This window comes from Amblyomma mixtum, chromosome 3 (assembly GCF_055824585.1).
Source record: "Amblyomma mixtum isolate Tamu chromosome 3, ASM5582458v1, whole genome shotgun sequence".
Taxonomy (NCBI): Eukaryota; Metazoa; Arthropoda; class Arachnida; order Ixodida; family Ixodidae; genus Amblyomma; species Amblyomma mixtum.
In genome coordinates, this window is record NC_143014.1 from 164,910,590 (window position 1) to 164,925,205 (window position 14,616).

The following is a 14,616-nucleotide window of genomic DNA, read 5'->3' on the forward strand; positions in this document are numbered from 1 at the left end:
TCGACCTTGGTCAACGACCAGTCTTCAAGCAATATTGCATTTAATTAGAAAAGCTTCCTTAGACGCCACAATTCGTCATGCGCCGTACGCAGCCTTACCTCTGCTTCGCAAAAGTTTCTATTCTTCTTATCCTTTCTACTGCAAGGCGCCCACAACTGGTGGCTTTTCCCCAACGTTGCTACTTGCTAGAACCGACAATGCATTTGGAACCCCAGCTAACTTTTGTTTGCTTTTTGTTAGCATTTGTACTATCCTCCCGTCCTTGTGCATTCCCTCCTGGATGGTCTAGACACGTCTCTTCGATTTGGCTGCACTTTCTGCACCAGTTCAGGAGGTATAGCACTCCTGCGCTCGATTTGACAGTGCAGCTAGCGCCACCTGCACTTCGGTACTCGATTTGACTTCGTGCTGCATGAGTTCTTCTGCACTTTGCACTGGCCTCCCGGCGAGTGCTCTTCTTGTGCAAGTAGTGCAAGGTGCTTGGTATGCTCCCTAGCAAACGGCTCCGTGGCCATGCTTGTTTTAGTGAGCGGTGTTGAGACCATGGTTGAGACTACTGCATACCCATGCTAGACGTGGCATCTGCACCATGCTCTCACCAAACAGCTGAAATGACAGTGCGCATACGTGTGTGTTTGTGCACGTGTGTGTGCGTCTGTGTACGTGTCTGTGTACATGCGTAAGCGACAGGCTGGCATGACGCACTGCGTATGGGTTCTCATCTTTCTGTCCAGCCTTGCACGTTGCTTTGCACCATTTCTCTGTTGTGTGCAAATATTATTATTACATGCAGCACGATGTAGCGTTTCCATATGAGACAAATGGCGAAATGTTTTTTAATACATGGGTGATCGCAACATTTGTGATGACTCACTGCGACATCAGTACCTTCGCTTACAGCAGCGACTGGCCTTGAGGTCGCCATCAGCCCACACCTTCAGCTGCCAGTTAGTCTCTGATAGTCACTCCGCCGTCACTGTCCGCTGACAATGAACGCGAGTTGTTGAGTTCAAATATATATATATATATATATATAGTTCAAGTTATCAGGCTACTCTTTCCTTCTGTACTTGGTGGACAACCACAGTCACTTTTCAATCGAACAGCAACAGCCTGAATCACACGTATGAACTGTTAAAGGTCGTCTCGAGCAGAAGTCTAAATAACCTCTCGAATTCAAAGTTTGTTGCCTCTTCAAAGTACCCGTTGAATCGGTGACAGTCGACCAGCCTACGTCACTTTCCACAGCGCGACAGAAAAGACTGAGTCAAATTCTTCACCGCTTTTGGAATTAACAAATTTCATATCCACTCCACGAGGTGCGCCACTTCAAACAAATGCACAGCGTTCAATACAGCTAGCACAATCCCGCGCATATGTCAAACCACACGACAAGCACCAAAACAGTGTTTCTACACTTTTGCACTCGATTTGAATGCTGCACCGAGAGCACTAGTGTCAGGCTACACTCGCGCCGCAAGAACTGGCACTGCACTGGCACGGCACTTTTGTGAACTAGTGTAGAGAGTGCAACCAAATCAAGGAGACCTCACAAAGCACTTCCTGCTGTGCATGCAAGACACCTAGCACACCATGGCCATATTCGTACTTCCGCATTTGACACAGCCTTTGTCCAGTTTATAGCCCTGGGGGTTTGGTTCTGAGTAACACCGTGCGGCTCGTAGTGCATTCCCAGAGTTCCAAATCTCCTGAAAGTAAGATTCCCAGTCTTGCCTCCTCCAATGGGGTAGGACTTCCACGAATGCTACAGGAGCCCCACTACACGGCTTAGAAGCAAACTCCCTGGGCTCTAAACTTTCGACCAAGGGCTGTACGTGTACTCGCGATCGCGAAGCCCGGCTGGCCCATCCAGGACAAATATACCCCGGCCCAGGCCAGGCCCGAGCCCGGTTCAAAGGGCTTCCGAGGGGCCTGAGCCCATGCGCAGCTCTAGTCCCGAGCTCCGCTTTGGCCTTGTCGCCATTCCGCGCACACTGACCGTAGGCTGTCAACATGCAGGCACGGGGTGAACCGCTGTCGCAAAGGGACATTGGTGACGTAGCATGTGGAAAAGCTGCCACAGTTGCGACATAACAGCCAAGTTTGTATTGCATGGGTTTCTATGGGAGCTCAGACGGGACTGGCTCTCAAAAATGTAGCAGCCGGGAAAACGCAGCACCTGGGAACGTAACAGCGAGGTTCTACTTATACCAGCACATTTTTTCAGAGAGTGCAGAGAGAATATATAGGACACCAATTAATCAATGATCAGTGACTATCGAGAGGTTTTATCAATGGTGAAGAGTTGTAGAAGCTTAAAACAACAGATTTGAATCTTCAGTGTTTATTTATCACAATTCGGCAGGCACTTGTAATTTTTTCATTTAGAATTTGGAATTAATTGATACCCATTTTTAAAATCACCGTTTTTCAGGCATTTGCAGCTTTTTTCATTGAATTGCTGACACATGTTTTAATTAGCAAGCAAGTGATAAAACATTTTTGTATGGAGGGCAGTTGAGCATGGTAATTGCAGTTTCAGCTTGTTAGAGTATATATGTGCACATTCACCACTTGTTGCATAAGTTCCCAGGCCAATGCACCACTGACAGGAGTGCAGTAGCATGTATTTGGGTGAAATGCAAATGTAATATGTGAAATTTTGTGCATGTGAACACCTGAGCAGTGGCAGAATTTCATGTTATCTTCAGTAGCATTACTAATGGAGTGGCATATCAGTGCATCACTATATGGCCATGCACTTGCCAGACAGGGAACTTTTGTAACAGATGGTACCTGTTGAAGTTCTTGTATTTAGAGTGCTGGCACCCTCACTGCCCCACCTTGTGAGGATAGTGCTTCTAGGATGATGTGAATAACAGCCAGTGCTGCTATTTTACTTATTAGAGTCAGCTTTCTCATAAGATCGATATGCACCAACTTGCCCAAAAAAGGTTTACTGCAGCAGTGGCCTAGTGACTTGAGCATCTGCCTCGTATGTGGGAGGTGCTGCTTTTAATCCCCATTGCCTCCATTTACCTGCTGGGTTTTCTGTTGGGTGCAAGCTTTTTCCTCTGCCTCTGCTTTCCCAAGTTAAATGCTTGGGAAAAGGGTCCTTCACCAAACTGTGTGGAATGAGGTGGTCGTGCTGCTTGTCACCATGCAAGGAGAAGTGAGCTTCTAAGAGCCCCTGTCTGTCGCACTTTTGTTTATTCTTCTTCCCATTTCGGCTATGTGTCCCCATTGGACCACTCCCTGTGACATACTGTAACGGGATGCAACTCAAGGGTGTGCAGCAGCGAATGAGGACGCTCTGTAGCTCTAATGCTTTGGAGTAGGGGTTGTTTGGAGCGGCCAGGTGCACGTGGTGTCAGCAGGTGGTTCCGTGGCTGTCTTCATAAACTATGGATGCTATACATGGCTCGAAGACTGATAACATGCTCTTTTTCTATGTGTGTTCAACAGCGACTCTGTGATCTTCCTGAGTGCAAAGTCTCGCCATCCAACTGGCACCAGGCTGAATGGAAACACACCAGACGGGGCAAGCTCAGTGGAGAGCATGTCACAGCTTCACTTTGGACAGCACAGCTACATGGGAGATGTGAGGTTTCTTTTGTGCTCATGGCTATGAAACCTGCTCAGCCTGACTGAAGTGTCTATAATAGAGTAGCTGTAGTCTTTGCACTGAGCACTGTGCATGCAGGACACAAATTATCTGTATGGATTTTGTTCTGAACAGCCCTTGGGAACACTACTTTTTGCCCTCCAACTATACAGAAGAAAGTACAACTAATCACATGACTACTCAGTGTGTAGATTGAGTGTACGTGCACGCACTGAATTCAGCTGCAGCATGTGCATATTGTGTACTGAAGTCAATGTACAGGCCAGTTATTGATGAGATTGGTTCTTGATTTTTTTTTTTTTCACTTAAACAGTATTTATTTAAATTAAAGATGAAATGTCACCAGATACAAAGCTGATGAACCTAATGAGCCGTCTCAATTTGGAGGGCCTCATTGCTTGAACTGAATATTGTGAAGGATCGTTTTTTGTCAACTTCACGAATAAAAAAATTTATTCGTGAAGTTGACAAAAAACGATCCTTCACAATCACAATTTTTTTTTATTACCTATTTTAAATTATTTGTAATCTAATGTGTAGAAATAGCCTGAGGTATGAAATCTTCATAGTGGCTGGAAAATCGCTGGAAAAGTTTTAAATTAAAAATTTGTAGGCCAGTAAAAGTAGCACAAAAATAATTATGAAAGGTGAGTGCTGGCATCACATTAAAAAAAAGCAGTGCAAAAACAGTTCCTGAAAATAAATTTTTCAGTTTTACTTTATTCTAAGCTTTTCGTAATTACATAACTCATGCCTAGTTCTGCTTTCTTGCAGGAACGTTAAAAGAACAGTCCTATCATAACTTTTTTTTTTTAAGACAGATATTTTGGGAAATGTTTACTAACACAGCAGCAAACAAGCCAGATTTCTTTTGAAAATTTCATGGTGATTAGCATTGCGGTGCAGGATAGTTGGCATGGAATGGCCGATGTAATTGTGCTAGTGCAGATGCTGGTTACTCTTTCACAATGCTTGACACCTGTGTAAGCCTAATTGAGAGCTTGCGGGGTTTTTTTACTTTTTTTTTCTGTGCACAGAACAATGCTGCACTTAATAGTATATGCCTGTGAGAAACTGTGGTAGTTAAAAGTAGTTTGCTTGCAGGTGGTAGAGTAGTGTAGGTTAAAAAATTGTCTAGATTTGATTGTCTCAATTTTTATGAAATGTCTTGTAAAATTATGTCTGAGTTGTGCTCTTCCAAATCTGGCAGGTCTGTCACAGTGATTGAAACTGCCCCTTACTCATCTGCACCCTTCGACAAGTGTCATTTTTATGAACACTAACAGGTCATGTATTTGCACTTGCAACAACTTCTGAAGAAATGACTGAACTCGTTAGTTTTGTATAGTCATGGGCCAAAGTTTATGGGATGCGCATTTGTGGTTGGAATTAATTTTAGTGTTACCTTGCTAGCTAATGAGCTGATATTCATTCCAGGAGGTGGTGCACGCATGTCCCTTTATGGTTGTACACTTTTCAGTGACCTGCTGTTCCTCACCGTGTGGATACAAATATTTTTTTCGCGAACCCACAACGCTCAACTTTTGTCCATGACTGTACACGCTGCCCCCACCTTCCTGCCTCTGCATAAACAACAGTGTGGTTGACTCGTACTGCCCTCTTCCCCCTGCCCTGAACTTTTTACTACACACTTCCAAAATTGTCATTACAGTACCACCCACACGAGAAAATTAAACTCCTGCATAACTTATCTCTTCAAGAAGCCCAGGTCATTAAGTAGGCCGTTGAAATGGGAAGTTTCGTTAGTGACTTGATATTACCCTTATTTGTTACATAAACAGAAAAATACTTTGTGGTATGGTTTCGATATTCACAAATCTGTTACAGGTGCCACTCAGTAGTGATTTTCGCTTGATGCTGCTGTAGTTGCAGGGTGCCTTTCCATCAACTATGCATACATGGTTGTCTCATTGAAGTGTGCTAGCACGTCTTTTATTTCCGACAAAGTACAGTTGCAATATCATTAAATGTCATGTCACTGACAGTGTGTCTGATTGCACTTATGGCTTGTTAACTGCCACAAGTTGCATTCAGAAGTAGCTTGTTTGAATTTTTCTTGACAGCCCTGGCAGGGTGAATTATCGTCATTTCTTTGTGCCTTACGCTATACAACTCTTTTAGACATTATTAGCAGTCATGGCTAAGCATATGAAAGTTTGTTTTTTAGTTATGTGTTGCACACAAAAAAAAAATAAAGTATCTGTCATTGCTCTTCCTTTTTTCCAGCAAATTTTAATGATTTAAATTTAATTTCAGCCTGGGTTGCCTGAGACTTGCATTGCAGTAAGTCGACAGCATGTGTACATGCATTTGCAGCAAGATATAATGAAGCGCAGAATGCACGAAAATTTATTTGAAACATTAAGTTGTCCAAAAGAGCTGAATTTGCACGTGGCAAATTTTTGTTAACAGTACAGTGAACTTCCTTAAAGACAAACTGTAAGAGACTATGAAAACTCGCTTGTCTCATGAAAAGTTTGGTTGATCAGAAGTGCCTGCAGAAAGGACATGAGCATGCCAGGTGTGTCCAAGTACTATGTATTATATGAAACTGAACAAAATAGCTTTTCAGTAAAAGTAGTTGCGAAAAGGTCAGCATGGTTGGTAGCAACAGTGTAATGACATAAGCTCACATGATTCTGCCGGCAAATGGCATTGGTAAAGTTTTTTTTCTTTTCTTACATTTTCTCTTCTCTTTTCTCTAGCAGCTACTGTGTTGAGGTCTTTGGTTTTCTCTATAGCCCTAAGTGTGTAAAAGGTGCCCCACTGGCTAGCTGCATATGAGAGGCTCTGACATGATCATCACTTTTTTTTCTCTCTCTCTTACTTTCATCACACTCCTTTTGCTAGTGGCCAATGTGGCTTTTACTAACTCCATAAGCAGGTGCACCTTGTGTCGACACGCCTCTCCCTCTTCACTATAGCTAACACGTGGCACTGAGATTAGATATCTGCACTGTGCACAGGTCAGCTGCAGCACCAGCCGAAAATTCAGCCCTCTATGTACTCCAATCGTTTCAGCTCCAAATCTGCATCTGGGTACACCCCGAGTTTATATGCTTTTTCATCCACCGTAGGCAACACTGGGCAGTGTTTTCCTTGTAGAGGCATGAAGACATGAGGTTCCCACGCTTGTGGGCTTAAGGCTTCACTGCATGACTGTACTAAGGTTTCTTTCCTGCCTCAATAGTGCTGCATGTACTCTTAGAGTACTGTTGCACAAAGTCTCTGTGATTCACCATCACTGTGAAAGTTCATCTTAACCAAGATGCACTTGTAGAGTGGTTCATATTTAGCGTATTTTCTTTTATTTTTGTTGAGTCAATGAAAAACCAAACAGGTGTCCTCATAATGTTTGGCATATCTGCAAATTCGGCTTAAATGAGTTTCGCTTAAAGGAGTCTACTGTAGTTTGTCTTACAGTGGTTAACAGAAAGGCTTCATATTTATCATTTCATATTTTTTGCTCGTACTCTTCAGTTCTGAGGAATCTACTGAATACAAAACAAACATATATATATATATATAGTCAGTGTCGTGCTAGGCTCTTGCACCTCTTAGTTTGAGACAGATTGACTGAATGCAGATGAAACTAGTATCATTTATGGCAAATTATGCAAGGAATACCTGCAGATGATGAATAAAATACTTTTTGCACACAGTTTTGACACTCGAAAAAATGTTTTGCTCATTTTTACAACCCTGGTCTTTCAGCCTCCAATGGTGAAGTTCCTCTTACTTGTAATTACTGCACAGTGCATTGCCACACTATGCAATGAACGGAAGATGAAGCCAGAACACTGTTGGTAAAGGCCGCATTCAGAACCAAGAAGGGCTTCTTACTGAGTTGAGCTGTCATACATGCTGTCAGACACTTGTACCTCTGACCCCGCCGCGGTGGCTCAGTGGTTACGGCGCTCGGCTGCTGACCCGAAAGACGCGGGTTCGATCCTGGCCGTGGCGGCTGAATTTCAATGAAGGCGAAATTCTAGAGGCCCGTGTGCTGTGCGATGTCAGTGCACGTTAAAGAACCCCAGATGGTCGAAATTTCCGGAGCCCTTCACTACGGCATCTCTCATAGCCTCAGTCGCTTTGGGACGTTAAACCCCAATAAACCAATAAACCAAACTTGTACCTCTTACTAAATCTCAATTGTAAGATGGCCACACACCAGTAGAAATGACAGGGGCTCCATTTTCGAAGTGGCAGTACCTACTTCAGTGTGTGCAATGTTTAGTTCAATCTGCGCATGCATATTACATAAATTATTTTTGTGCTGTTGCAGGTGTTCACCATACGTCTTAGCTAACATTTGTTATGAATGGGTTCTGCTGCAGGTTGGTGGGACACGTCCATTAAGTGAGTGCGGGGTTCACACTGTGGATGTCCCCTATGCACAGCCATCGTCTGCAGCCAGTCTCGATGGTGAGGTGACTTTGCAGGTGCCTTCCCTGAGCCAGTGCAGCTCCTACAGCCACAGAGGTAAGTGTCACTCTAGCATCGCACTTATGGTGCTAGTGGTCAAGTGTGGAAAGTAGTTGCTAGGGGTGGTGCATTGCTAGGTATTTGAGTGGCAAGAGAGGAGTAATGATAGTGTTGGGCGTATGGGTTGTGTCTAGAAAACATGAAATGGTTCATCAGATACTTAAATAGGAGTATTTTTATTGTGGCAGTAATAAAACTAAGTAGTGCAAGGTCGGAGTAGTGAGCAGGGCACCTGCTTTCCAAACAGACAAAAATTGCATTGTTTATGTCAAGTAAGTTTGTTGTGATCATATCTGTGATCATTCGCAAACGCCAAGCAAGTTGATGGCTACTTTAGTTCAGTAGTCACTGAAAAGTGCAGCATGGTAGTGAGCCCTGCTGCTGCTGACTCTGCTGTTGCACTATGGCATAGTGTATATACTGGTCCCATGCAGTAATATGGCTGAATAGATTTACTGAAAAAATAGTATTGAATAAGTTTTTTCGGTGCACCACCGAAAAAAAGATGCCCTTTTTTTTTTATTGCGAAAGCAATACTAGTTGCACTTTCAGCCCGTCGCGTAGCGAGGCCGGTAGCTACCATATTAGCATATTGAATTGAATTGAATTGGATTGGATTGGATTGGATTGGATTGTATAACCGATGCATCACCACAAGTCTAACAACAAGCACCACCACCAGCTACACTACCAGCTGAACCATGGCGTAGCTACGGATATTGCTTTCGCAATTACCGGGCTTAACCAAGCTAAGCCACTGCCATTTTTTTTCTTGTGTTAAGGAAAAGATTAAACCTTCAATTCAGTAGCTCAGCAAGCATATTTTTTAGCTCGTGGATTTAGACAAGTGCATTGAAGGAAATAAGGAAGTGAATTGGAGTAGACCACTAAAACACAAACTATACTCGCCAATGCACAGAGTGCTCATTTAGTAGTGCATGCATAATACTGTGTGAATCTTTGTATATTTGTGCACTCAGCACTGTGACACCGTATTTGGCTGTGAAACACATGGGTCATCAATCATTGTGTGAGAATCTGGACCCACCTGTGCACAAGTTTCTCAAACCATTGTTGAAAAATAGACTGACTGTCTTGGTAGTGAAGTGGCATTTTCCTTGCAAGTGAGCCCCATATCTTGGCTACAGGTAGAGTTCTGTATTTTTAGGGTATTGGCTTCAGTCTGGAAAGCACTCTCCAGTAAAAGTTTTGTGCTTTTGGTTTATCTAAGGGACTGGACTAAGGTCTCTGATTCAGACTTACAAATATTGTGTCTTGAGTATTTTGATAGTTCTAATAGATTCTGATACCTGGATATTTTGATAGTTTTCCCACTGCTTTCTAAATGACAGAACGCACTGGCTGTGTGTTTGTATCTCACCACTCTGTCATTTTGCACATGGCTTAGGGACAGTACACATACAACACTGCCGGGATGACCTCGAATGTTGTCCTTGGTGTGCTGATCTGGAGGCATCACATCATTAAGAATTTTTTTTTTTTTACCAGAAAGGCTCTGACTGTTACAAGTCAGCACATGTAGTGGGAATGAACACTGTTAAGTAAAACTGCTAAATATTGGGAAGCTCCCAGCTGCGGCAGTCGAATTTCGATGGAGGCAAAATTCTAGAGGCCCGTGTACTGTGCGATGTCAGTGCACATTAAAGAACCCCAGGTGGTCGAAATTTCCGGAGCCCTTCATAGCTTGAGTCACTTTGGGACTTTAAACCCCCACAAACCATAAATATTGGGAAGCCTATAGTCATCTCATGGTTTCAGTGCCTGATTCTCCCACACACTCAATATAGTGTTTCTACTGCTTTGGAGGGCCAGAAAAAATGGTGTGCTTTGTGCACGGAGCAGCAAAACCAGAGAATAAATTTTATGCATTAGCATGGACATTGTTGGTAGGATGTGCTTGGGTGCTTCGCCACTGACGTTACTAAGTTACCAACAAAATTTTCAGGTATCATAGACATGCTCCCAAGGAAACTGCAAAATGATAACCTCTGCTGTGGCAGCCACGTTTCAATGCAGGTGAAATGTAAAAATGCCTGTGTGCTGCGCGATGTCAGTGCACTTGAAAGAACCCCAGGTGGTCAAAATTAACTTGGAGCCCTCCACTCATTGACGTCCACCCAAGTGCAGCCATATGGCTACAAAGTAAAGTTAGTATACAGCTTCCACAGAAACTCTTCCCCTAAAACATTTGACCAGCCCTCCACTACTGTGTCTCTTACGGTCCGTGTGCAGCTTTGGAACGTTAAACCCCACATACCATACCGTACCAATGATTTTTGAAGGATTCATGCTGTGGGCTGTCCCATCCTTCCACAGTGGGCTGTGGAAATGCTGTGCATACTTGCATGTGCTCAAGGTCACAGATTTGATCTCTGGCTGTAGGGCTTACATTTAGTGGGAGGCTAAATGCAAAAGTGCCGACGTACTACAATTTCATGGGTGTTGAAAGAAACCCAGGGGCTCAAAATAAAATTGGAGCCTTCCACTATGGCGTGCCTGATAGCACAGTGCCACTTCTGGACATAAAGCTCCATAAATATGGCCTTTTTTTCTCACATTTTGTGTAAATTTTGAGAGTGCTTTCTGTCTGTTGTTTTCAATTGAAAGCAGCATGCTTGGATCACTGATAATTAGAAAATGTACTCAGTTTCAAGAAACAAAAACAGTGCTACTGTGATGTACTGGCTAGTACAGTAAAGATTGGCTGCATTATGGTATTCGTCTGATCATAGTGCCTTTTTGTATCAAATGTTTGCATGTCCATGGTAGAGAGAGGGCAGGTAGATGGGTTTCTTGCGAACACAAAGTGAACAAGGGAGGGGAAGCCTCAGGGAGCTTGCAGTGTTTCGGCAGCAGAACTTGTCTTCGTCTGGCAAGGCCTCTTGTCAAAACTTTGGCAATCTTCCCGAGGCTTCCCCTCCTTGTTCACTCATGTTTTTCTGTGTTAGGCTTAAATTCAGTGCTGCTGTTTAAATATTCCCAGATGTTTTACTGCGATGGCAGTGCTAGTGGCATTTGCAGTAAAACATGAAAAATTGAATTTCCATGCACTATAATTACAAGCTTAAAAAAATCCAAATATCCTTTATAGCTAGTCTTTGGAAAGCATCATACAATTTTTCTGCAAGTACAGAACCCTAGTTTTAATCATGCGAGATAAAGATATTGTAGCCACTTTGTTTTCTGTATTAGGCCAGCACATGCTGTTTAGACTCTAAATTTTAAAATTTACTGTTTAAAATGCTAATCTTTGTTGCTTGCAAATGAACTGTCAAGACAGTGAGCCCTTTGGTCATGTTTGGTTAGGTTATAAGCCGAGATAGTAGGGCAACAATTGTGTTTCTTCATCAGCGGGACCAACAAAGCTTTCTGTATGCTAAGAGTTGCAAGCCATAGCTATCGCTTGCATGCCAGGCAGACAAACTGGAAATGAGGAAAAGAGGAAACTCAGACTGAGGAGCAGAATGTGAGCCCCATGCTCCACGCTGACTGATATAAGCAGCAGTTGTTTTCTGATGGAAAAATTAATTTGTTGTGAATTCATGAAGGTTTCAAACTGGTAGTGTAGCTACCCGAGCCAGGCACTCTCTGAATAATATTAGTGTCTCTACCCATACCTTTAACATCCAAGGCTGATCATTGCCTGCTGACATGGAGAATAAGTAAATTGCTCTTTCATTCCTGTCTTCAAAGTGTAATTTGATGCATGGCCTATGCTTCCTGAAGGTTGTCCAGGAATAAACTAGCCTTTCGAATGAGATCACCAGGCCTAGAAGTTTGTAATAAGGGAGTAATTGCTCATTAGTATCCACACAAGAGCAGTCGTAAGGCTATAAAGGAAAGCTATTCAGCTTTCATAGAAACTCTGTAGTTGATGAAAATCTGAAACCGGGGCCATCACCTGTTTGAGGTGATGGCCACGCTACTGTCTGATAGCAGACAGTAGCGTGAGCGCGTATTGATCAACAGCTAGAAGTGGCAAAAATGTTGGTACAATGTTTAGGCGAATCCTCCAAGGTGGAGTAATTTGTAATAGGGGAGTAATTATTCATTGGTATCTACCCAAGCGCGTCCATACGGCTACAAAGAAAAGCTATGTAGCTTTCTCAGAAACTTCATAGTTGAAGAAAAATTTGTTGTGGGTTCGAATCCCAGGCCGCGATGAATTCTTCTTCAACTACGGAGTTGACCGGTACTTGAGAATTTTCTGTTTCTGAAGTGGCCTCTGGTCTTTGAGTCAAATGACGTGTTGATTGTGTTGTGTGTCAAGAAAGTTAAGAGCTTGTTTGCCTCCTTTGGTAGGTTTGGAGGACTCCTATTACAGCATCTATGGCAGCAGTGACCTTGCACTGAAAACCAGAAGCCTTCCATCGTGGGGACGTGCCAAGCAGCGGCCCCTCTCAACTGAAGATGACCTCAGTGAACTTTATGCCAAGGTGTGTATGACACTTTAGTTAATTCTCTCTACAATCTTCGTTGCATCTCCAGGGTGGTGCCTTGCAGTCTTGTGCGCTTTCTTTATCTGCAGACGATCATGTAAGAATAGATTTCAGTGGACATTCCTTGAGTGAAGTGAATTGAATACATAGCTATTGCAGGCATACTGTAGCTCTAACAGATGTAACAAGGTGTGATGGTGGCAATTTTTTCGACAGAACATGATCGTGTTGTAGTTCACACCCATGGTGTCTGCTGAACATTTACTAGCTATCGGCCACTAAACAATAGTGCATTGCTGGCAGCTTAGCTGGCACCCAAAAAGTTTTCTGCTTGCTAAGTTCTGCGAACCCTGGCTTTGCTAAGTCTTACAATCCATAAGTACTTGTGAACAAAACAAAAAAAGAAAGTCTTGTAGTGAAAATTGGGAAAACCTGAAACTGCTTACCTAACTAGCTGTGCCAGACATGATCTATCTTCTCTTTGGTGTCTCTAAATTGCAAAAGCTACCACAGAACCCAAAATTGCGCAGTATGGTGCCACAGGGACAAGAAAAAATAACCGGCTAGAGTACAATAATGCAGCATCTGTCAACTAAGTTTGACCACAGAAGGCTGTCACTGAATTAGGCACTGTACCTTGTAATTTTAATTTTTTTAGTATAACAAGAATGTTATAATTACCTGAAAGTCGAAATATTAAGTGTACAAGGTGTTCAAAACTAAGCTTTAGATTTCTTAAAATGAGACACTGAATGGCACTGTCAGGCACCTAGTTAACCAAATAATATTAATTAACTTTTTAACCACTGCAGCTAATGTGAATGTTTATATTGGAGACACAGAGGGGGTCGCCTTTCTAGACTACTGCATATGGTAGAATTCTTCTAGAGCACACGTGTTCAGAGATATTCAACCCTAAAGTTTCCACCTATTTTGCGCAATTATGCATATAAGGTGTTGGAAATAGATGCTAAACTCCTTTTGTGTGAAGTAGCTATTGCATTGGGCATTTCTTCTATTTCGGTAGTAGAAACTGAAAGGGAAATAGTTATCAGCTTCACTGGTTGCTCTTCACTGTTGCCAGATGAAACGCTGTGTCTCGCTAGAAGGGCTTTGTCATCAGTCTTCACCACCTTGCATACACAATTACATGGATAGAGCAGAATATTTTGGTGCGTATATCTCTGAGCACACGAGAATTGTACCAAATGGAATTGTGTAGGAATATTATTACCTCTTAGTTTCCAATATAAACATGCTCGCATAATGCAGTCACTGAAAAGTTCATTAATTGACTTTAGTTAATTAGATTACTGACTGTTATAATTATAATCTCACTTTGTGTCCTCCAGGCCCTGGCCACATAATAGTTTTAGCTGAGCGGGTTTACTATCCGCTCCGCTCGCAGTTCCCAGCGGAGCCACAGCGGAGCATCGCGCAAGAGTAGAGTTTTAGCGCTGCGTCTTCCCCGTCCGCTCAAGCGAGGCGACTCGTTGCGCCTCCTAGTGGTGGTAACTTGACTTGCCAGAAAATGGTTATAAGTAAGCCTCTCTGATATATGCGTGAATAAATAAATAATAGCTGTTTACGTTTGCTGTATGCTTTCTGGTAACAACAGAGATTTGGTTTTAGCAGTGAAGCTTTCGTATTACAAAACAAATTTAAATGTCTGCCACTGCGAGAGCCAAGCCAAGACCACGCAAGTCACCCCTCGCAGCGTGCGCGTGTACGCATTTGTAGCGTTGTCTAGCGTGTGCATCCATCCTCTACGCGTGCGAGCGTCGATCGTGATCGATTTACGTTCGCAAGTTCTCCGACACCGCCTGTGATCTGTTCGCCATGCCAAAAAGTATCCGGCAAGACCCGCGCTGGCGGCCGCCATGTTGAATGTTTACGTTTGGTTCGGCTAGCGCGAGCCCAGAAGGCTTTGCGCGAGGCCCGCTCGTCGGCCCGCTCCGGACTCCGCTTGGCTCGCGCGGGAGCGGGGCGGAGGAGCCGTTCCGCTCGCGCGCTCCCGCCTGAGCG

The 14,616-nt window shown here is 43.3% G+C and overlaps 1 protein-coding gene across 1 annotated transcript in view; it reads left to right on the top strand.

Annotated features, from left to right (window-relative positions):
- Positions 1–14,616, top strand: part of LOC149352601 (uncharacterized) — a 41,798-nt gene that overhangs the window by 12,772 nt on the left and 14,410 nt on the right. Inside the window, exons 5-7 of the mRNA XM_089581787.1 lie at positions 3,466–3,601; positions 7,984–8,128; positions 12,455–12,588. Coding sequence (XP_089437913.1) covers positions 3,466–3,601; positions 7,984–8,128; positions 12,455–12,588 — 415 coding nt within the window. The remainder of the gene's footprint in view (positions 1–3,465; positions 3,602–7,983; positions 8,129–12,454; positions 12,589–14,616) is intronic.